This window comes from Globicephala melas, chromosome 12, assembly GCF_963455315.2.
Source record: "Globicephala melas chromosome 12, mGloMel1.2, whole genome shotgun sequence".
NCBI classification, from domain to species: Eukaryota; Metazoa; Chordata; class Mammalia; order Artiodactyla; family Delphinidae; genus Globicephala; species Globicephala melas.
In genome coordinates this window covers 69,588,019-69,611,864 of record NC_083325.1, presented here as the reverse complement: position 1 = coordinate 69,611,864, position 23,846 = coordinate 69,588,019, and the positions used below count along the sequence as shown (strand labels likewise).

Below are 23,846 nucleotides of genomic sequence, written 5' to 3'. Positions count from 1 at the left end.
TTTATTTGCCACATCAACCCTATAGGGTAGCTATGACTATTATACCTGCTTTGCAAATGGGAAACAGAGGCTCAAAGAGGTCAACAGACCTGCCCACCATTGATTCCACAGCCCATGCCCTTCAAGGCCGTCTGCCCCAGCCAAGGAATCCCTAAACTGACAGGGAGTCTGAAACCTTGTGCCAGGCCTGGGGTCCTGCCAACCTCTTAAGCAGTCCACTCTCCCATCGTGGCTGAGGACACTTGACTGGACCCTCCACCATTTGACCCCAAGAGAAGCTGAGTCCTCAGCCCCTCTTTTTGTTATTCTGCATCTCTCTGAATACTTACCTTACAATGCCCAAGATACTCCTGGGGCAGATGCTTTTTGATGTTAAAGTTTCCTCACGTGACTCACAAACATTTTAAAAAGCTGGATGGGCCCCAGCCTCAGCATCTCTCCTTTAGCAGTAGGGGCAGCACACCATCTAGTGGCTGTGTGGTGAACCTCGTATTGGCCAACCTGCAGGGGCAGAGCCCAGGATCTGGGAGGCCCTTAGGTTGTCAGGTGGTCCAACTGAAGTTCAGAGAGGGGAAGTGACCAGCCTACAAGCACACAGCAAGTCAGTATTCAGTCCTCAGGACCATAACCCAGCTCTTGGGCAGCAAGACGGTGCTTCCCAAACTTCCCACACAGTTTCAGGGAAGCTGTGTGTCTGGGAGAAGGTCTCAATTCTGGTAGTTGTGAAAATGAAGTGTCCCGTTCATAGGTGCACCATCTTCCTGGTACTGCATCCTTTATTCTGTTTATCATTTTTGAATAGGTAAAGGTACATACGGTATGAAATCCAAAAGGTAGCAAAAGGGTATGTGATGAAAAGTGAGTCTTTTAGCCCTCTACTGCCAAATTCTGGGATTATCAGTTTCTACATGTCTGTCCAGAGTAATCTTTGTAATTTACAAAGATTTTTTTTTAACTTTTTTACACAAATGATAACTTTTCCTGCACAGGGCACTTAACAAGCTATCTTGGGGACTTCCCTGGTGGTCCAGCAGTTAAGACACCACACTCCCAATGCAGGGGGCCGGGGGTTCAATCCCTGGTCAGGGAACTAGATCACACATGCCGCAACTAAGAACCTGCATGCAGCAACTAAAAGATTCCCCATGCCGCTACTAAAGATCTGCACACCACAACGAAGATCCCACAGGCAGCAACGAACATCCTGTGAGCCGTAACTAACCCGGCACAGCCAAATAAATAAATATTTAAAAAAACAAAACAAACAAACAAAAGGCATCTTGGAGATCACCGTACATCAGCATATAAAGAGCATCTTTGTCCCTTTGTATAGCCGCCCTGCACTCCCTGTGGGGTATATGGAGGCACCATTTAACTACTATACTTTCGATGGACATTTAGGTGGTTCCCAATCCGGTGCTTTAACAAACTCATACGGAAAATCCTTTAGAACAAATTCCTGGAAGTGGCATTGCTGGAATTATCAGCTGTGGTTCATTTTGGTCTCATACAGCAGCAAACCCAATATAATAAGAGCTTAAATACTTCAGGCCAAAGATGATGTTATGAAATAAAGGCAAAGAGGAAAGATTTGAGAATGACCTTATGAGGGCCGGAAGCTGGAAGGAGCAGGTGCTGCCTAATCTAATCATCTCTGGTCGCCATAGAAACCAGCCATAAAGTCAGCCGGAAAGAGCTCATGAACAACATCTACCCCGTCTGCACCGGTATGGACCATTCACATTCCCTTCCCTGTGAGGTCCTGTCAGGCCCGGTTCTGTCGTCTCCGGGGTGTCCCCCAGGAGGGAGCCAGATCTTGACCCTGCCCTCCTCCTCCCAAACCCCTCCCTCCTCTTTCCAGCCACAGTCTCAGATGGCTGCCCTGCAATGCCCACCCTGTCGGGAGAGATGGGCAACTAGATACCCAGTCCTGTGTCAAAGAAAAAACAGAGCCGGACACTAGTTAGAGTGATAAAAACAGATTTCATTCAGGAGAATTACAATAGGGGGAAAGACACCTCAGCCTAGAACAAGGCTCAATTCCAAATACAGCATGGGCAAGTGGGAATTTACAGCCTAATAACAGGTCGGGGGGTGGGGGTGGGAAGCAGTCAGAGGATGGAAAGTTACTAAGAGGATACATCAGGGTAAAGGGGCTAAACCGACATAATAGGATTCTTGCTGAAGACAGGCCAGGGTAATCAGACATCCCCTGGGGGATGGTGGAGGGTGAGGAACTCTATCAGATAACAAAGATGGTCAGATACGGAGCTGGGGGGGGTGGGGGCAGGGGGGGCAGGTTCTGGTTAAACTAACTTAGCAGGGTTCTTGATAAAACTGGATTTTATAAGAAAGTGCACAGATGGGCCTAGGAGAAGGTTCAGGAGCCTGACTAAGGTTTGGTTACCTGCCCATCAGGAGGGCACCTTCTAGCAGGGGAGCAGTCTACACAGGAGGGAAATGGCCCAAGGACGTATAGCAAAAAACTTGTTCAAACCAAAACATGTCTGACCTGGCCTGTCTCTCAATGTATCACTGTCCTTCCCAGGGTAAAATAACTCTTCTAATCCAAAATGTGATTAAACTGATTAGGAGAATGTTCAGTCTTTCAGACAAGCCACAGGCAGTCAGTAAGCTTTGAGTACAAATGCAGGAGTTTGCAGGGGCGCATTTTATTTGATTCTGGAAATTAGAGGCTCTTTGAAGGTAGCACACAATTTTGTTCAAAGTGTCCCAGACTTTGAGAGAAAAGACCCAAAGCCCGTATCACGCTTTTATGAAAATCCTGAGAAGTGCTTTTCAACACACAGCCTGAGATCCTTCTCGGCACTGCTTAGCTAGACCTGCCCTGACCTCAGAGCAGCTGTACTAACTTCCCCCACACCTCCGCTGCACTTCCACATCTGCCATCCTTCCCTCTGCACAAAAAGCTGAGACTGTATTGTTCCCATTTTATAGATAGGAAAGTAGGGCTCTGAATGGTTGAGTGACTGAACCCGGTCACTTTGCTCTAAGTGGCAGACCCAGCCTCCCTCTCCTCCCTAGCCTGGGACAACTTGCACAGATGTCATTCCACTTCTGGACATTCTGCCCTCTTAGGGGTACATGAAAAAATTCCTATCTCCACCTACCGCCCCCTCCACACATGAGGATTCTGTGGCTCTGGCACCCCTAAGGGTCAGTAAATTTCCTCCCTTTGCTGAAAATTTGCTCCCTTTCATATAACTCCAAGTGATCTTTGGGCAAGCTACAGGCTTTAGTCAGGACAATAAAAACTGAGCAGTTAGAAGACAACTGCTCCTCTGATGGACAAGATCACCACCCAAAGAAGGCTGGCCCACCTTTGACTTTGTAAAGGTTCGGAGAGGAAGAGAGGAGGCCCCGGAGGCCCCCAGATCTCCCTGCCCCACTTCACCTTACCCATTGTCTCCGCTGTCCCCAGCCACCAAAGTCTTCAGTGGTTTCCCTGGGCAGCATCCTCAATGACACCAGATCTCCCCAGAAATTTAGAAGGGCAGAGATCCAGGCCAAGTACAACATATTAACAACATATGTTTGGGAACATGTTATTTAGCCCAGGAAATCAGCACTTCCAAAATTATGAGGCAAATTTGTATCCAAAATACACCTTAAGCTCTACCCCTGAATTTCATCAAATAACAATTTCAAAAATAAAAGCAAAGCCAGTGTATGAATATACTGTCGACTGAAAAAAAAAAACACACAAAACCTAAAAACTGAGTTATGTTTTATTCGATGATCTTACTGAGGACTATAGCCCGGGAATCAGCTTCTCAGATGGCTCTGAGGAATTGTTCCGAAGAGGTACGGGAGGCGCCAGGATATAGAGGAGTTTTTGCTGGAAAAAAAACCCTGTGGTTGAACATCAAAAGATTACTGCTAATCACACACATACACACGCACACACACATACACACACACACACACACAGACATCTCAAGGCAATGATTTTAGCGCTTACTTTGTATGGGGCAATGCAAGAATCTGGACTTATTAAAATTATTCCTTTGATATGCACCTTAACTATCCTGCTTTCTCCATCCTGAATCCCCTCAGGGTGCACTATTGGGGGGCTGCAGTGGCTGAGGGCTTTATGACCATCATCCTTTGTTTACTGAATTGGCAAGTGACATTCTTTGTCTACAATATCCACCCTGTTTCCTCTCGACTTTTCTCAGAATTCCAATCTCCTGAGGCCCCATGCCTTGCTGCTACCTGGGGACACTAACGTCAACCTTACTTTTCACCTGGAAAGTGTAGTCTAGCCAGGCTGGCAGACACCTGGAACCTCGGTGTAGGTCACTCCCCAATGCGGGGGCTGCCACCACCTCCCGTGCGTCCAGCAGGGTTGTCTCTGCCTGGAGCAACCGCCTTCTCCACAGGTGGGCACAGACGGGGTGGCTGATCCAGGACAGCTCTGATTGTCACTGTCATGCCCTTACTCCCACCCCTCTTGAGGAATCTGTCCCTTTCCCAACTCCCTCTGCCTCTTACACATCCTCACGCTGCCGCATGGTTACCGGTGAGCTCACTCCTCTCCTCCATAAAATCCCGAACTCCTTGAGGGCAGAGACCTTGTCCTGCTTGGCTTTGGGGGTCCATACCTGGCTCTAGGCCTGGCACTTAGTGGACTCCACGTGTATTTGCCAATAAATCCTTCTGTCTCCTGGGCTCCAAAGATAGCAGTTGGATGAATGGTCAGAACATCGTGATAAAACTAAAATTTATTTTATGTTGTGGCTGTGGAGACACACAAAGACTGTGACATCATGTCAGGCAGGTGACACCACTAATCATTAGTAATGTTTATTTCAAGACAGTGTCCTTGGCTTGGACACGTGGGGAAAACAGTTCGGAGCCCCGCTGAGTGTGTCACTGTGCTGTAGGAACTGGCTCCGACAGGGATGGGGCTACGCAGCTGCTGTGGACCGAGCTGGTCTACCCCTTGGGACAGAAGCTGTGTTTCATTCATCTCTACAGGCCTCAACGTCTAAGTCAATATTTTCGGATAACTGAAGTAATTCCTTTACATGAAACTAGTGGTGTTGAAGACAAGAAGCTCAGAAGAAACCTTTCTGCATCTCTCAACTCCCCCACTGACTGAAAAGGACAGACTACAGTGTAGGAAAGTTCCCAGATGGTCTGCGGCTCCCAGACGCACTCCACACCCGCTCATACCTCGGTGCCATCGCACTGCCATTGCCTCTTCTGGGATAGCCCTTCCCCTTCTATCCTACTTTTGTCCAGAACCTCCCTTCTACACCTTCTCTGTCAGGTCTTCCTGGTCCAGCCCCTTGAGAGTTTTTTGATTCAACACTGGTCATTTTCATAAGGTCAAGGCGGTCTTAGGGCAAGCAGGAGGAGGTGGCAGGCAGGCCCTACCCCCTGCACCTCCAGCAGCAAGATCTGCAATAACGGGGAAATGTGCTCACTGGGTCTGAAGCAGATCCTTGAAGGCCTTGTGCTCCAGCCTGTGGTGTGACCGGGCATGGCATGGCGTGCGGACACAGGCCTGGAGATGAGGACAGAGGGCAGCTGGGGGCTGAAAACTAGGAGCAGGATTTTAAAAGCTGGAAGCCTCTGCGCACAAACCGAGGTCTTCCTGCCTTCCATGCTCTGAGCAGCATCCGGGGAATGCAGAAAGGAGCAACGGGGTGAGATTGGTGGAGGTGCTGAGCGGAAGGCACGGATTTGGCGGAGACTGAAGAATGTACAAGCAAACCCCCACTCCGTCACTCACCAGCGTTGATCACAAGCAAATCACTTGGCTTTTTTTTTTAATTTTATTTATTTTATTTTTGGCTGTGTTGTGTCTTCGTTGCTGCACGTGGGCTTTTCTCTGGATGCGGCGAGCAGGGGCTACTCTTTGTTGTGGTGCACAGGCTTCTCATTGTGGTGGCTTCTCTTGTTGCAGAGCACGGGCTCTAGCCACGTGGGCTTCAGTAGTTGTGGCACACGGGCTCAGTAGTTGTGGCTCGCAGGCCCTAGAGCGCAGGCTCAGTAGTTGTGGTGCACAAGCTTAGTTGCTCCGCGGCATGTGGGATCTTCCCGGACCAGGGCTCGAACCCGTGTCTCCTGCATTGGCGGGCGGATTCTTAACCATTGCGCCACCAGGGAAGCCCGGCTTTTCTTAATTTAGTTTCTTTTGCTGTAAAACAATCTCCCAAGGAGCAGGAACTAGATTCTTACGCCACTTTTCTGTAAGATGTGAGCAACACCGGGGGTTAGGATCTCTAGGGACACGTCTCAGGCCTCCTGGGAGTTCCCTGGGTATCCAGTAGAGAGGAGATTCCCACGCTGGACGTTTCTACTTCGTGGTTTGCCTCTGACATTGTTCAGCTCAATCTCTCTAAAGGGTTTACAGAACGCTCTAATATCCACGATGCATTCTCACTTCCTCGTCCCATCAGCCCCTTTTGCAGGTGGGGAGACCTGGGCCCGTGACTTCACACTGTCACTCCGTGAGAACCAGCGCCCCCAGCTCCGGCTCTGGAGAGCGCAGACGCCCGCCCCGCCCCCTCCCGCGCCCTCCCTGGGGGCGGAGTGAGCAGGCACGAGGGCGGGATCTTTCAGGTCATGTGACTCCCGGCCCGGAAGCACTCGCCCCCAGACCCCGGGGTGACCAGATTGGGGGCTACTACCTCCAGCGAGCGCGGAGGTCGCGCTCCTGTTTCGCGCTCCCGGCATCCGCCGCCATGGCCTGGACCAAGTACCAGCTGTTCCTGGCCGGGCTCATGCTCGTCACCGGCTCCATCAACACGCTTTCGGCAAAGTGAGTCCGGGCCTGGCCGGGAGGGGAGGGGACTCCGCGCCCTCCCTTCGCGGCTCTCCTTTCCTGACTTCACCAGCCAGCTCAGTTGCTCTGATCCGTTCATGCGGTTTATGGACCACCCAAGGGGTACGAGGCCCAGGGAAATGCGGGGCAGGGCCGCGTCCCCGGCTGGAGGATCCGAGCCCCGGCTTTGATTCGCTGTGTGCTTGATCCCAGCGAGTCACTTTCTAACTCGGCGCCTCAGTTTCCTCATCTTTCAACGGGAGGGAGTTTCTCTCCCCTGCCCCTTCCAAGCTGGCATCGGGGGCCCCGCCCTCCAGGAGCTGTGGGCCAGGGAGGGCTACCATAAACGTCATGCGGACCGAGTGACCAGTGAGCGTGGAGGGCTGCGATGACAGAGAAGGGGGTGCACCATGGGCCCCTCTTGGAGGAAGGGTTACAGCTGGGCCTCGAAGCTTTGGTAGGATTTCTACATGTGGTGGGGACATCGAGGCAGGAACAGCAAGGCCAGATCCAGGTGGATTGTAACTAGCACCAAATGCCCAGGCTGGATTTTATCCCATAACCAAAGAGGGGCTTTTGAGATGGGGAGTGACATGTTAAAAGTGATGCGATGAACCTGGTGGTCAAGGTGCAAAGCAGTTGGCTGCAGGGAAGACCACGCCAAGGCTGCTGCTAGCAGATAAGGGGAACTGGGAGGTGGCAGTGAGGTGGGAAGGGAAGGGTCAGATAGGAGACACCAGGTGCAGAGTGAAGCCACAGGGCCTGACCCACAGGATCCAATCATCACTCCTGGGCTTCCGCCTGGGGGAACAGAAGTGGCATTAACCCAGGCAGGGCGGGCAGGGGGGCAGTTCAGCTCTGATGTAAGAGGGTGTGGTGCACGTGGAGGACAGTAGACAGTGACCCTCTCCCAGTCAGACCTCCCTTCCACCTGAGCCCTGCCAGGCTCCAGAGCAAAGGGGAGTCACCCCAGTCACCCTCTGGGCTGCGCCCCAGGCCCCCTGAGGGTGGTGGGGATAGTTGTATCTTATTCGTTTTTGAGGGTGTTTCTTCCCAGCGTACTCCATCAGTGACGTGAGAAATGCCCCAGAAGAGAGGTCTGGGAGAGAAGTACCCTGTTCGATTCATCAGGCATATATAAGGTCCTTACAGTGTGTGAGGCACTGCCTAGACCTAGGGAAGGAGACAGAAGTGACCGAGAAAAGGCTTTGAGATGCTTAGAATCTGCAGCAGAGGAGACAGGTGTGTACACGCTTGGCAATCACAGTGTCCTCCCTTCTCCACAGGAGGTGGACCTCTGGGTAAGGCCCACCTGTCTCTCTGGTTGGGCTCTGGCCGGCTGTGTCTGTGTCTTGTGCTGGGCTCCCGGGCCCTGAGGCCTCCTGAAGGGTACTCCTTTTGCTGAGCCCTTAGCTATAAAGGAAACTCAACCTGAGGGCTCCCATCTCAGGATCTGACTGCAGCAGAGCAAGTCATCTGTCCATCCGTCCCACAAGCCAAGGCCTCAGTCTGGTGCTTATAGGGTGGCTGTGGTCTGCCAGGGCCGCTGTCCGCAAGGAGAGCTGAGTTACCTACTGAGGTAAACTGTGCTGACTCAGCTCCTTCCAGAAAAAGCTCCAGACCGGTCAGGTAAGAAGCCAGGGAATCCTCAGCCCCAGGACGCCTTGCCCTTGGAGGCTGCCTGAGAGGCCAGAAAGAGGTGCCCAGGTGTGATCCCAACCTTTGGTCCTGTCCCCTGCCCTGTGGCCTCTTAGGAGCCTCCCTACCTGTGATGGGCCCCAGTATTGGACCCTAAACAGTGTTCTAAGACCAGACTGTGAGAAGGACGCTCTCAGAGGAAGAACGTGGGAGAGCAGCTGTGTACATCCTGATAGAGATTACTGATTTGAAATCACACTCTGACCTGAAGTTTCTGGCAGGGACAGACAGACGAGAATGTGACCACAGCAAGTGCTAACCAGTTAATACACAGAGAGCTCCACGTGCCACGTCCTGCCCTGGCTGCCTTTCATGAGTTAAGTTAATGAATTCTCATAACCACCCTATGAGGTAGATAAATTCCTTGTCCCTGGATAAGGAAACTGAGGTTCTGGAAAGAGGGGCTTGCTTACCCAAGTTCAACTCAGCTATTAAGTGGCACAGTTTATATTTGAGCCTAAGTAGTCTGGCTCTAGAATCCGTGCTCTTAACCTCCACTGTGGATGAGGCTAGGGACTTCTCTAGTCATCCTTAGGGGCATTTAAAGTTGTTAGAAACATAGAAATTATCCATTCTCATCCCCACAGTTTACAGTCAAGGTCCCAAGAAAAGTTTCGTGTGTGTGTGACTCAGCTGGTTGGTGTCTAGAACCTAGGTCTCAGGATTTGGGTCCAGTGCTGGTCTTCTACAGCTACGGTACCCAAAACTCCCTCTTCCTTGGGGGTTTTCTCTTATATCTCTGCAGGCAAGAACAGACAAGCATGTGCCCATGGAAGTTGTAATCCTATAAGTGGCATCTCCTCTCCCTGCCGTCGGGGTGCCTCCCCTCTGGGACTGGGTGACAAGCATCTGAAGCGTCCATCCCAGAGATCACTCAGGGTTCAGCGTTAGCGTCTCTAGTAGCCTCTTGCAGTTTCTTGGCCTGTAAAATGAGCATAATGTTTCCCTCCCCGGCTGCTTGGGCGGACTGGAGACAGTGGATGAGGAAGTGGGCGTGAGCACGTGCTGCTCCTGTGCTGGGATCACAGGTCAGCTGTCCGCTGCAGGAGGTCACTGCCCACTCAGCAGGATTGGGTGCGCTGCAGGGAGCCGGCCTGGCCAGGCTGGGCTGGACTGGGGCTGGGGATCACCTACCCCCCGGAGGGAGAGTCACCGATCAGGCTGGCCCTGTAGCCTCGTCCCTGGGTGTGGGCAGAAGGTCCCTCCCTTCTCCTTTCTGTGGCTGCTTTCTCCCCCTCACCAGGCTTCTGCTGATGCACTTCCTGGAGACCAAGCATTTGCCTTCCTCTGGCACCGCGTGGGGCTGTCTGCCTGAACCAGTGCACGTTTCGGAGCCCCACCCTCCTGAATCCAGCTGGGGTTCTGCATGTAAAGAGCCAGGGTCAAGTAGACGCTCACTCAGGAAGGCTCACATCCCCTCCTAAACTTCTGCAGGCTGTGCAGCCCACCTAGCCACGAAGGGGCCATGGGGGTCATTTCTCCAGCAGTCAGGCCCACTGGGTCCGGGGAGCCTGCAGGAAGGTGGCAGGAGGCCTGCGATCACTGGGCCTCTTTTAGGGGAGGACGCTCACTGTCCTTCCTGCGCCAGCTCTAACTTTTGCCTTGGCCGCTGCCCCTCCCCCACCCATAGGTTCCAAAAGTGGGCACGGGATAATTGCTTCAGAGGGGTTCAGGCCAGCTGGAGAAAGCCTTAAACCAGCAGGGCAGTGCAGCAGTGAAAAGAGCATGAGGCTGGGAAGCTATGAGATTAGATGAGTCACTGGGCCTCTCCAAGCCTCCGTTTCATCTATAAAGTGGGCGTGATAATCCCTGCCCCCCCTTCTTCCCAGACTCCTTGTAAGATCTACTGAGGAGAGTTACCTAATACTTAAGAGAGGGAGGGCTGTCATCATTTATCACCACGTGAGCCAGGGCCACCTGCTGTGACACCCCGGAGAGTGGAGAAGCCCTGGGGCCCTTCTGAAGATTACAAGCCAGAGAAAGAAGCTGACTCACTGGGCTTAACAGGCCCAGGATGAGAGCGGAAATGGCATAGATTCTGTGGGGAATATGGACACACAGCCAATCGGCCCGAGGCAGCCGCATCAACCACTTCCTCAGCTTCTGACCGCCACCCCTGGTCCCACACAGACGCGCACACCCCTTGGAACGCTGAGCTTTGAGCTTACTGAGCAAGGCCACGCCAGAGTGACTCGCCCCTAGTAAGGGCAGCCCACCCGGAGCCCTCCAAGGCCCAGGGAACTCTAAAGGAAGCCCGCCTCTGCCAGTGCAGGGCGCTTCCTCATGTGGGTCCCCAAGGCCTCCTGCCCTAGAGACCACAGCTTTCCCCAGGATATAGTGTCCAGAGAGAATGGAGGGCCCATCTGCAGGGCTGACCTTTTCCCCGCCTCAGCCAGGGGGGTGGGAAGAATCCTGAGTAAGAAGGTGATCGGTGTTGAGGACGGAGCACTGAACAGGGGGTGGTGCTCCTGGGTACTAGCGCTTCCCTGTGTCCCTCAAGCCCTGTCTGGTCCCTGGGTTTCTCGTCTCTCAAACAAGGAGCTTCCCGAGATGATGGCTGAGTTTGTTCTCCTCTTTCAGCACTTTGTGGCCCTCCGGGTGCCTCTGCGTCAGCCTGCAGGCTGGGTCCCAGAGGATGGATACTCTCCCCGGAAGCTTTCAGGCTGGAGCAGAGCTGGGGCCACACCCACCCAACACAAGGGGAAGTGGTTCCTGCTCAGCAGAGGAGAGACAGGGAGAAGAGGGGCAGCAAAGGACTTTTAGTGACCCCCTGCCATATGCCAGGTCTTATATGTCTTATTACTTTTGCCAATTCATCAGTGTTGGCATTATTATCCCCGACTTATAGGTGAGAAATCTATAACTCATCCAACCTGTGAGAGTCAGAAGTCTGGCCTTTCCGTGTATCCTGCTGCCTTTTCTGAAAATAAGTGCAAGCAGATGGGTTCAGCCCTCGATCCGCCCACTGTTAACTGTATGAGCCTGAACACGGCCCTCTCCACCCCAAGGTCTGAAGTCCCTGCCTGTAAAATGCGGACCGTTGTTGTGAGGCCTAAACCACACAGCCCGCGTGAAGTGTTCAGGCTCCTCAGGGAGAAGCACAGGCCTGGTACAAGGTCGGTACACAGTGAGTGGTGCATTCGTAAACACATGTTAGGGAAGCGTTTTGCAGAGATAAGTGCTGTCCCACTGGGGAGTGATTGCTTTCTCCCCCAGATGAACGGGGTCTGGCTTTTGGCTCTTGTCCTGTGCTACCTGGGGTCCTGCTGTGACTGCACAGTGAGGCAGACCTTTCCCAGGGCCAAGATGAGAAGCCTGACTCTATCCCAAAGTGACTGCAGGCCTGAACTCCTGCCTGGCCAAGAGTCTGGGCAGGGCAGGCAGCCTGTCCTGACACCCAAACCCTTGGGGTGTAAACCTGCCCCAGGCACTCAGATACAAAAAGATTCCATTTCCCCTGCTGGGAACCTGCCAGCCCTGCCTGTTCAGGCAGACCCACCCCTTGGAGGAAGCAGGCAGCGCAGGGGGAGGGGAGGAGGCTTAGCACCAGCCCTACAGCCTGCTCCCCTTGCAGTGCCCCTCCCTGGGGAAGGGCAGGCCCAGCTGGTCCCACCAGCAGGGGACACCTCAGACCGGATGGCAAATTAGCAGTCATGGATACATTGCCTTTGGACTATAGTACCTGCCTATTTGTCTAGCGGTGTCTGGAAGTCCCACTCATTCAACAACAAAAAAAAATGTTTGAACTTCTGTATAATCATGTGCCAGGAGCAGGGGATGGAAAGCTGTGGACGTTGCTGGATGCTGAGCGCACAGCCTCTCAAGTGACAAGGACTATGGAACCAGAAGGTGATGCAGATATGAGTTGTCATGACTGTAAGGTGCACAGGCAGTAGCCCAGGGGGAGTTCAGGAGGTGGCCCCACTGCTACATCAGGGGTCTTGAGCCTGCCAGTCTGTGCTCTGGATGTGGCCCCAGGATGGGGAAGGGGCTTCCATACCAGCCCTTGCCCTAGGCTTCTGGTTGACCATGAACTTGGCAGGACCTCCCTTGTCACTCCTGGAGAAGCCCTGGGAACTCTCTCTCTGACCTGCTCACTCGCTCCAGGGCAGGTGTTTCTGCGCCCTTGGTAAAGCTTGACCTCTCTGCTCTCCTTCGCTTCTCTCTTTTGCTCGGCTGCCTCACCCAGCCCCTCCCAGAGGGCTCTGTCTGTGAAAGTGAGTCTGGCTGGAGAGCAGGCCAAGCTGGGTGAGCCATACAGGTGGTATGTGTCCCACACCCACATCCCACGTCCTGTCCTGCCCTGCCCTGCCCTGCCTGGGGAACCCAGAGTCGCAATCTACAGCAGATGGGGCAGAAATGAGACCCCAGAGAACAGGTGGTTTCTGTCGTTGATGGGGATTATCTTTGCCCCTTTGCTACTGGGTCTGGTTCCAGCCTGATCCCCTGACCCAGATTTCCTCTGCCTTCCCAACCAGGCATATCAGAACTTCTAGCTGCCCATCAGCTCTCATTTGACCTCCACCATTCCCAAGCACCAGAAGCCCTCCTACCTTCCCTCCTCACTGTGGGAGCGGGTGGGGCCTCCTACCTTGAGATAAGTTTGCCATAGTCCTGTTCTGTTCACTTGCCCTGGGATGTGTTCAGATCTCTTTGTAGACGTGATCTCTCCCTCCAGGTCTGTGCTACCACCAGCGCTCAGCCCGCCCTTCCCACCGCCTGCCCACTTGCCCCGGGCTGTGGGAAAGAGCTCCCTGTTCCCCTCCTCAGACTCAGGCACAGAGAAGCCCCGCCTGCACAGGATCTTTGTCAAACCCAGACCTGCACCGCTTGGCATGAGCAGTGGCCCCTGCTTGGGGCACAGGAAGCAGAAGGCTTCCCTGCGCTCTGGGAGCTGAGCTTGTGCACAGAGGAGCCAGCAGATGGGGTGGGGCCCACCACGTAGCTGCTCTGGACAGACATTGTAAGGAAAGACATTTAAGAAGAAGTCCCGAGTCTTACACTTTAGGGACCACCACCGCCTACGAGTGGGGTTGCTGCAGCGGGGGCAGGTCAGTGGCCCACTGCAAGCGGCCCTGGGTCTGCGTTGACTTGCGTCAGCAGTGTGATGTGGCGCGTGCAGTCCAAGCCAGGTCAGCTAACCAGGGTGTCCAACACGTGGGCGGGGCCGCCCCGTTGCCCGACTCAGTCTGGGCCGGATCACGTGCCCTTGGCTCTGGGCCTGGGCCCACCAGAGTGCTTCCTGAAGTCAGCAGCCAGGGGAGTGAAAGGTTAGCAAGGGCCGGGGCTGCTTAACCAGGAGAAGATTCCGAAGGTGGGGACCAGCCAGGGCAGTGAAAGGTTAGCAAGGGCCGGGGCTGCTTAACCAGGAGAAGTTCAGAAGGTGGGGAAGGCTCCATATATATGAAGGGCTTTCCAATGAAAGAGAGATTAGATTCCCAGGGACATAACTAAGGCCAGCGAAAGTGAAATTCAGAGGCAGAAGTTTTAGCGACAGATGTTGGTAGGTGCAAAATGGTTGGCGGTAGCTGCCCAGAGCGCTGTGCCGTGACGGACTCTGGGCTCGGCGGGGAGCATGCCATAATCAGTGAGGCCCATCTGCCGGGGTGCCGGCTGGCACCCACTCCACAAGCGCCACGTACTTGCCACTGGCTTCCGAGCCAGTGCTAGAGAAAACCCTCCAGATCCTTCAGGTTATGGGAAGGTGACCGGGTGGTCTGTGTCAGGTGGCCATTTCCCAGGGCCCACGTGACCTTGTAGACCAGGGACTCTTGATATGGGTCCCTTTGATAGTCTGGTGAAGCCTAGAGTAGTGTTTTAAAACGTGCAAATAAAAGACCAAGGATTACAGAAAAAGCTAATTGTATTGAAATAAAGTTATCAAGACATTAAACAAGCCAGTTTGTGAAATAGTAACGTACATGTGTGCATGCGCTTCTTAACACATGAAATAGTAAGCAGTGGGTCTAATTACTGTAATTTTGGAGCAGTGATGAGTGTAAATAATACTTCACAGTATCTGCAGTGACTCAAATGTGATAACGAGAAGAGCTGTGATTTCCGTGTGTGACAAAGTCGCAGGTACTGCAATACTACACTCATAAATGGAGGAAATGCTAAATTTCTGTTAGAGGTTCATGAAATTTCAGCTAAAGGGTCCCAGGCCCCGGCGTTCTGTCTGCCATCCCAGGGGAATCCTTGCCGTGGAGACTGGTCCCTCCGAGAGGGAGCCCCGCTCTGGGCCGAGTCCGCTAAGTCTGGCCAGGAGGTGTGAGCTCTCTGCAGGCCCCAGGACCGGGTGGGAGAGCGCGCTGCCACACTGCAGGGTTTGACCTTCTCTCTGTCTGCTGCAGGTGGGCGGACAACTTCGTGGCCCCAGGCTGCGGAGGGAGCCAGGAGCACAGCTTCCAGCATCCCTTCCTCCAGGTATCTGTGCCTGTCCTCGCCCATCTCCGTCTCCCAGGCCTCAGGTCAGGGGCCCCCACGAGGCCATGCTGTTTGCTAACCTGGGTTGGGGGAGTCCTCCCTTGCTCTCAGGAGAGCCAGTTGCTTCTCTCTCCCTCCCAGAACAGAGGCCAGGGTGTGAGGTGCCCCTGGAAGCGGGCAGAAGGCACAGTCCCCTGTAGGAAGCCTGCACAAGTCCTGGTGAGCGCTCATGCCCCGGACTCCTTGAGGCCAGCCCTCACCATGGCCAAGTCAGGACACATTTGGAACAATCCAGCCCTGTCGTAAAACATGCTCCCCAACCGCGGGAAGCCCAGACCCCACTGGGGCGGGGCAGACACCATCAATGGAAGGTACCTTATTTAAGTTCTCAAGCCTCTCGGGGCCTCAGTTTCTCCATTGGAACATGACCAGGGATTGGTCTAGATTGGTGGGTTTTCAGATCAGGCTCTACATGGCCTTAGAGTTTCCGTCGAGGTGTTTGAAGAGCTTAGGGGTAGACCTAGGCGGCAGGCTCTGGCCTCCCACACAGAGCAGCTCTGCTTTTGTCTCTCTTACATGTTGGGGTTATAGGTAAACTCTTGCGTTAAGAAAGGTTATGTTTAAAAAATTTTGTTACAGAGAATTCCCTGGCGGTCCAGTGGTTAGAACTCCGTGCTTTCACTGCCGAGGGCACAGATTTGATCCCTGGTCGGGGAGCTAAGATCCCACAAGCTGTGCAGCACGGCCAAAATAAAAAACAAAAACCCTTGTTATAGGTGGTCTTCCTTCCAGCTCTGAAGTCCCGTTTCTGTCCCTGCAGGCAGTGGGCATGTTCCTGGGGGAGCTCTTCTGCCTGGCTGCCTTCTACCTACTCCTGTGCAGAGCTGCAGGGCACCCAGACACCAGCATGGATCCCCAGCAGCCCTTCAACCCCCTTCTCTTCCTGCCCCCAGCCCTCTGCGACATGACCGCGACCAGCATCATGTATGTGGGTGAGTAGCCAAGCCAGGCTGCCAAGGGCTCAGTGCAGCCTGTGGCCCAAGGGAGCTACTGGGAAAGAGCCACCCCCAGCTTGTCTTCAGCTCCCCCCGCCCCCTCCCACCGACCTTTACACACACGCCCCCAACCAAGGTTTACTGAGTACTTACCACGTGCCAGCCCTGTCAGCCCTGAGGACACCTCAGTGAACAGACAGGCTGGGCCCTTAGGAGCTAACGTCATGTGTCTCTCCTCTCCTAGCCCTGAACATGACCAGTGCTTCCAGCTTCCAGATGCTGCGGGGAGCAGTGATCATATTCACAGGCCTGTTTTCGGTGACCTTCCTGGGACGGAGGCTGGCACTGAGCCAGTGGCTGGGTATCCTCGCGACCATCGCAGGGCTGGTGGTCGTGGGCCTGGCTGACCTCCTGAGCAGGAACGACAGTCAGCACAAGCTCAGCGAAGTGATCACAGGTGTGGCCGGGGTGGGCATCCCGGGGCTGCCCAGCACAGAGTCACTCGACAAAGCATTTTACAAGCTCCGCTGTCCGCCAAGCCCTGGGGGAGGGCACGTGGGCCACCAGCTGATGTGGACATGCACCTGCTTCCCAGGTGATGGGAAGAGTGTAGGGAAGACCAGCAGGGGACAAGCAGCGTGAGGGAGAGGTGGGTGAGGAGCGGGGAGGTCCGAGGAAGGAGAGGGCTAGTTCTGCAATGTACTTACAGCCACACAGACTGCAGGATCCGGAAGAGGAAAGGAATGAATGTTGACTGAGCACTTACCGAGCACGCAACCAGCGCTTCGCACTGTGCTCGTCATCACTCATCCTCACGGTCCCGGAAAGGACACACTGCAGCCCATTTTACAGTGAAGTGGCCACCCTGCTCACGCATGGCAGGATTAAACCAGAAATGTCCATCTCAGAGCCTGTTGCTTCTCAAAAGACCTGCTTACCCCAGTTGTGCAGCCCTCAGGCCCAGGCGGACCCCTGGACTTTCTGGAGCCTTAGCCCAGAGGGGCTGACAGTGCCTTCCCTGGTGGCCTGCCTCACCCTTCAGGGGCCAGGAGGTCAGGCGCGGGGCCTGTCGTGGCCGGCCCTCGTGGACTGTACAGTGCCCTGCGGAGTAAGGGGCTGCAGGGGCTCTTAGGTTTCCGTGGGCTGAGATGTCTGCCTCAGCCTGGCCTCACTCTGGGCCCCTCCTTTCCCACAGGGGACCTGCTGATCATCATGGCCCAGATCATCGTCTCCATCCAGATGGTGCTGGAGGAGAAGTTTGTCTACAAGCACAACGTGCACCCACTGCGGGCAGTCGGCACTGAGGGTGCGTGTGAACACAGGCTGGCAGGAGGGCGCTGGGTGGAGTGCGCCCTGTGGGGCGGCACGTCGAGGGGATGCAGTGAGGGCGCCTGGCGAGGTGCCTGGGGCCTCTGGGAAGGGCGAGCCTCCCGCCCTCCTTCCTCGCTCCCTTCACCATGTTCGTGTTGATAAATACCCTGACAGCTGCCGTGCACTCAGCCAGGAGCTAAGGGAGGACAGGGACGAAGATGAATGAGATGCAAGCCCCGCTCTAGAGGAGCCGACCAGCAGGAAAGGAGCAGGCAGTGCGTTTTAGCTCGGCCCGCTTTTACTCAAGTGACGCTTCACTTGCCAAGCATATCTGAGTGTCGTGGCCCAGGGGAGGTGGCGTTAGCGCTACAGATTTCAGGAAGCAGGAGTGGACAGGAGGGAACTCCAGGCAGAGTGGAGACGTGGGGAGCTGGATGTGGGTTTGGAAACCAGTGAGGAGTAGTTTGGCGGAGGTACAGGTTTGATGGAGGGGAAATGATCAGGGATTGAATATGTCAGGGTCATATCTTGGAGAACCTTGGAACATCAGGCAAGTGGATTTAGACTTTAAATGACAGGCAGGGAGGAGCCACCAAAGGTTTCTGAGCAGGGAAGTAAGTCAAAATGAGGCTTTAAAATTATGGGACTAGCAGGGCGGATTAGAGCAGTGCTACCGAAGCGTGACCTACGGGCTTGTCGGGGAGCTGGTGGTGCCTGTTGCACCGTGAGCTGAGGGCTTACGGCAGAACGTTAACCACCTAAATCAGCTATGTCATCAAGCGTACTGATGGCTTCCACTCACTTTTTTTCCTAGCAGGACTTCCTGAGGGAAGCAGTGCCTTGATTTACATTCTGGCCCAGCTCCTTGTCACGCACCAACAGCGCTGAGCTAGAGAGCTGTTTTTCCACACTTGTGAGAGCAGTGTCGTGCTCGCAGCCAGCAATCCTTTTGTCAATGAATGGAATTGAGTTTAAAACGTGTCAGAGAGCATTGTACATTGTAAGGGTAGCTGTCGTTTTGTGAAAGTGTGTGTACATGTCTGTGCACTGGTCACAATATAAAATGTATTTCCTATTCTTGGTCCGGTCAGAAGACGCGGATTAAAGTGGAAATGGGGCCGTCAGAGCCCATTCAGTAGGCCGTTGTAGTTCCTAATGAGCAGAACGGCTCCAGGAGCTGGAAGGAAGGAGCTGGTGCGAGGGCGACTCGGAGGGGTGGCTGGGAGGTCAGCGGAGCCCGGCTGGGTGGGCCGGGGCACGCTGCCGGGGCTGGGGGCCCAGCGGAGAGCGTGACGTGCTCCCTCCACTCCCGCAGGCCTCTTTGGCTTCGTGATCCTCTCCCTGCTGCTGGTGCCCATGTACTACATCCCCGCCGGTTCCTTCAGTGGAAACCCTCGTGGGACGCTGGAGGACGCGCTGGACGCCTTCTGCCAGGTGGGCCGACAGCCACTCATCGCGCTGGCGCTGCTGGGCAACATCAGCAGCATCGCCTTCTTCAACTTTGCCGGCATCAGTGTCACCAAGGAACTGAGTGCCACCACCCGAATGGTGCTGGACAGCCTGCGTACCATTGTCATCTGGGCAGTGAGCCTGACGCTGGGCTGGGAGGCCTTCCACCCGCTGCAGATCCTTGGCTTCCTCATCCTCCTGACGGGCACAGCCCTCTACAATGGGCTGCACCGCCTGCTACTGAGCCGCCTGTCCAGGGGCCGGCCCCCGGCAGAGGAGGGCGAGCATGAGAGACTGCTGGGGGGCCCTCGGACTGCCATCAACGATGCCAGCTGAGCCTCCTGCTCTGCTGCCACCTGGACGCTCCTTGTTCACCCCGAGGCTGAGGCCACGTGGGCTGGTGAACCTCAAATGCCCTGCCCCCGAGGCCTCGCCCTGCCCCCTCCCCACAGACACCCCCCCACCCACCCAGGGCAGCTGCTGCCACAGAAGATGACACAACACCCAGGTCCTCCTTTGTCACCACCCCATTCAGGCCTGAGTGCAGTGCCCGACCCCCAGCAGGCTTCCCCAGCCCCTCCTGCAACACTAGAGCTAAATCATGGAGTAGAATTGCAGGAACCAACAGCCCTAGGGTTTCCTCCTAAATCATAGGCTAAATATGGTTCTCCCAAGAAGAGAGGTCACTGAGCAAATTCTAATAGAACTAAGCACCACAGTTTCTAAAACTTGTAAGATACTCCCTAACCCTGCCTGGGAACGGAGGTTTCAGCCAGGGCCTTGCCACAAACTCAGTGTGTGCTCCCCAGCCCTGTACCTGGTCACTCCGGGCCTTGGCGTCCTGCTCTGCAGAAGGTGTCCACGGTGTGGCTTCCGTGCCTTTGGGCCCAACTGGGCCCATTCTGCAGGCCTGTGGTTTTGACCAACCTGGGGAAGGAGTGACAGCCCGTTGATTGAAGATGCCCCCTGCCCACGGTGCTCCTCCCCACGCCTGCTCTGGCGTCCTTGCTCACACCTTGAAGTCCTCCCCACCTGGGAGAAGTTACAGGGGGATTTCAGGGCAGCCCTTGATAATAGCTTCTATGAACTCTTCACCTTCCATTTTAAAGATGAGCAAACTTGAGTCCCAGAGTTATAAGTTGTTTGGCAAAAGTGCTCTCCTGCCACGGGCTCTGGCCGTGCAGCCACACGACCAGGCAGTCGGTTGGGTTGTAGAGCACGTCTGGGGTTCTGCGTCACCCCCAGCAACCCGACAGACACCATGGAGAACCCTCCAAGGTGGTGGGTTTACCGGGAGTCTACCGTTGGGAGTGATGCTGGTATCCCAGGCGTTATGTTAAGTGCTTAGCTTTCATTCTCCTGCGTAACAGCCTGCACAGGTGGATGCAGGTGAGAAAGGTGTGGCCCAGAGAAGGTCAAGTGGCTTCCTCTTGGAGCCGGTATTTCAAGCTGGGTTTGCCTGATTCCAAACCTGTGGGCCCACTTACCATAAAGTCTCTGAGATCTTTGGGGGTACTTCCTGTGGCTGGGAGAGAGGCATCCTGTGCTGTTATCCTCCCAGTAACCCCACCCTGAAGAGAGGGGCCTGGCAGCAGGGACCCCAGGTTGCTGAGCGGCCCTTTATTCCAGTGGTCCTCGCTCTGGCAGATCGCTTTCCTGGGCAGCTCAATCGTGAAACAAATACCGAATGCCTTCCTTAGAATAGATCCTGGGAGAAGGGATCTCTGACAAGCAAAGCCCTCGGGCTGTGGGAATCCAGCAGGTTCTTACCGTCGGGAGAGAAAGGCCTCTCCATCCCACCAGCTCCGAGTCTCGGGGGGCCCTGACCTCCTCTGGGCCGTGGTGTGTGTCACAGGAAGAAGGAAATGGAGATCGAGGGTGGTGCGTCCAAAAAACTGGGGCCTTACAGTGTTGTTTCAGGCTTTTTATTTTTAAAAAGAAGAGGGGAGTTGGCAGTGTGGACTTTTTTCTTTAATAAGAGGGAAGGAGCACAAGGGTTAGGACATTCCTGGAGGTAACGTCTAGAACGTTGGATGGAAAAGCTGTAAGGTACCAAAGCATAGAAATCACATGTGGATTTTAGCATTGAAGGGTTGGGGGGGATTATAATGGGACTTCAGTGGTGAGAGGTGGCAGAGGATGGGGAGGGCACTTATGGTCAGGCCTGCCACCCACTCAGGCAACTTGCTTTAATCTCCTGGAGCTTTGGGTCTTCACATCTCTAAAATGGGGAAGCCTGCATCTCACAGGATGGCTGTGAATATTACCTACGATATAAATGGAAGGTGGCTGTAAATGCCAACGTACAGTGGAGCGTCCTGTAAGGCGGCACTGCCCACTAGGGTGGTCTGTCAGGCATTGAAGTCCCAGCAGAGCCACGGTGTGGAGCATCGGTTTTGCTCAGAGGGGGAGAAATGTTTTGTTAGAACATACCATTGTGGAGTAGAGTGTAAACTTCGCATCGATTATAAGATAAAACAGGATGCCTCATAAAATTTTTATGTTGACCCTAAGTACCCTTCCAGACCCTGGAGTTGTGTCCTCTCTGTCCTAGTGTCTGGGGTGCTTCGGAGGGTGAGTTTGAGAGGCCATGCCGTGTCATGCTGGTAATGGGGGTGGAGGGGGAAAGAATCTCCACTCTCCTGCTGAGTCTAGAGGGTTGTGAGGAATGTCTGTAGCTGTGGCCTACTGCTCTGAGTGGAATAATGGGGCCCTGGACCCCAAATTAGAACTGACTGATAACAGACTTCTGTAAACATCAGTTCAAATACAGTGTAATTCACACCATCTGCACTGTAGTGAACTGACCAGTTCCTGCCCCATTCGTAGTGGTCCTGGGGGACCCTGGGGCTGGGGTGTCCTCCAGGACTGCCATCCAGGTCCTGGAGTAGCCCTCAGGCTTGCTGCCTACAAGAGGTTTAGGACCATGCCAGGTGGTTCCATTTGCCTTTGCTCTGTCCAAAGCTCTCTGTACTTTAACAAGCAAACAGCACTCAAGGAGATCAGAGGACAGTAGGAGGATTGGAGCAAACAGCCATGTGGTTTAGGGGGAGCCAGAGATACATGTCCTCAGCTCCATCTCTCCCTCCACTGGGTGGCTTTGGACAAGTGATGTTACCTCTCACCATGATCAAGTGGGATTTATTCCAGAGATGCAAGGACGTTTCCACATCTGCAAATCAGTCAGTATGATACACCACATTTACAAAATAAAGGATAAAAATCATATGATCATCTCATAGATGCAGAAAAAGCATTTGACAAAATTCAACATCCATTTATGATAAAAACTCTCAACAAAGTGGGTATGGAGGGAATGTATCTCAACATAATAAAGGCCATATATTACAAGCCCACAGCTAACATCACACTGAATGATGAAAAAAAGCTGAAAGCTTTAACTCTAAGGTTGGGAATGAGACAGTTTTTCCCACTCTTGCCACTTTTATTCAACATAGTATTGGAAGCCCTAGATAAAGCAATTAGGCAAGAGAAAGAAAGGAAAGGATCCAAGTTGGAAAGGAGGAAGAAAAACTGTCACGATTTGCAAATGACATATTATATATAGAAAACCTTAAAGACACCATCAAAAAACTGTTAGAACTAAAAAACAAATTCAGTAAAGTTGCAGGATACAAAATCAATACACAAAAATCTGTTGCATTTATATACACTAACAAACTATCAGAAAGAGAAATTAAGAAAACAATCCCATTTACAATTGCATCAAAAAGATAAAATACCCAGGAATAAATTTAACCAAGGAGGCGAAAGACCTGTATACTGAAAACTACAAGACATTAATGAAAGAAATTGAAGACACAAATGAAAGATATTCCACGTTCATGGATTGGAAGAATTAATATTGTTAAAATGTTCATACCATCCAAAGCAATCTACAGATTCAATGCCTATCAGATTCAATTCTACAAAACTCCAATGGCATTCTTCACAGAAATAGAACAAAAAATCCAAAATTTGTAAGGAACCACAAAAGACCCCAAATAGCCAATGCAATCTTGAGAGAGGAGAACAACACTGAAGGCATCACATTCCCTGATTTCAAACTAGACTACAAAGCTTTAATAATTAAAACAGTATGGTATTGGCCTAAAAACAGACACATAGATTAATGGAACAGAATAGAGAGCCCAGAAATAAACCTGCACATACATGGTCAATTAATTTATGACAAAGGAGCCAAGACTATACAATGGGGAAAAGAACCGTCTCTTTAGTAAATGGTGTTGGGAAAACTGGACCTCTGTCTTACACTATACACAAAAATTAACTCAAAGTGGACTAAAGACTTGAACATAAGGCCTGAAAGCATATAACTGCTAGAGGAAAACAACAAGTTCCTTGACATAGGTCTTGACAATGTTTTTTTTTAATCTGACACCAAAAGCGAAGGCAACAAAAGCAAAAATAAATAAGTAGGACCACTTCAAACTAAAAAGCTTCAGCACAGCAAAGGGAGCCATCAACAAAATAAAAAGGCAACCTACTGAATGGGAGAAAACATTTGCAAATTATATATCTGATCATGGATTAATATCCAAAATATATAAAGAATGCATACATTCTTTGAATGCATACATCTCAATGGTGAGAACAAATAATTCGATTTATAAATGGGCAAATGGGGACTTCCCTGGCGGTCCAGTGGTTAAGACTCCGCACTTCCATTCAGAGGGCACGGGTTCGATCCCTGGTCAGGAAACTAAGATCCCACATGTCCTGCGGTGCAGCCAAAAATAAAATAAAAATGATCAAATGATCTGAATAGACATTGTTCCGAAGAAGACATACAGATGCCCAACAGGGACATGAAAAGATGCTCAACATCATTAATCAGGAAAGTGCAAATCAAAACCACAGTGAGATATCACCTCACATCTGTTAGAATGGCTATTATCAAAAAGACAAGAAATAAGTTTTGGGGAGGATGTGGAGAAAAGGGACGACTTGTGCGCTATTGGTGCGAGTAAATTAGTGCAGCCACTGTGGAAAATTGTATGGAGGTTCCCGGAAAAATTAAAAATAAAACGACCATGTGATTCAGCAATTCTACTTCTGGGTATTCAAAGGAAACAAAAACACTAAGCTGAAAAGATATATGCACCTTTGTGTTCATTGCAGCATTATTTACAATAACCAAGATTTGGAAA

General features: G+C 52.8%; 1 protein-coding gene across 3 annotated transcripts; it reads left to right on the top strand.

The window, feature by feature from the left end:
* Positions 1-6,618: 6,618 nt before the first annotated feature.
* Positions 6,619-22,057, top strand: SLC35F6 (solute carrier family 35 member F6). Of its 3 annotated transcripts, none has more exons than XM_030858183.3 (6): positions 6,619-6,793; positions 14,848-14,920; positions 15,741-15,912; positions 16,160-16,510; positions 17,111-17,221; positions 18,542-22,057. In XM_030858183.3, exons 1-6 carry the CDS (start codon positions 6,717-6,719, stop codon positions 19,009-19,011), a joined length of 1,254 nt encoding a protein of 417 aa, XP_030714043.1. In that variant the 5' UTR covers positions 6,619-6,716; the 3' UTR covers positions 19,012-22,057. The 3 variants fall into 3 exon arrangements, with proteins under 3 accessions (XP_030714043.1, XP_030714044.1, XP_030714047.1); XM_030858184.3 differs by having other exon boundaries at positions 16,160-16,372; positions 18,542-21,909; XM_030858187.3 differs by lacking the exon at positions 16,160-16,510 and having other exon boundaries at positions 18,542-22,055.
* The last annotated feature ends 1,789 nt before the right edge of the window (positions 22,058-23,846 follow it).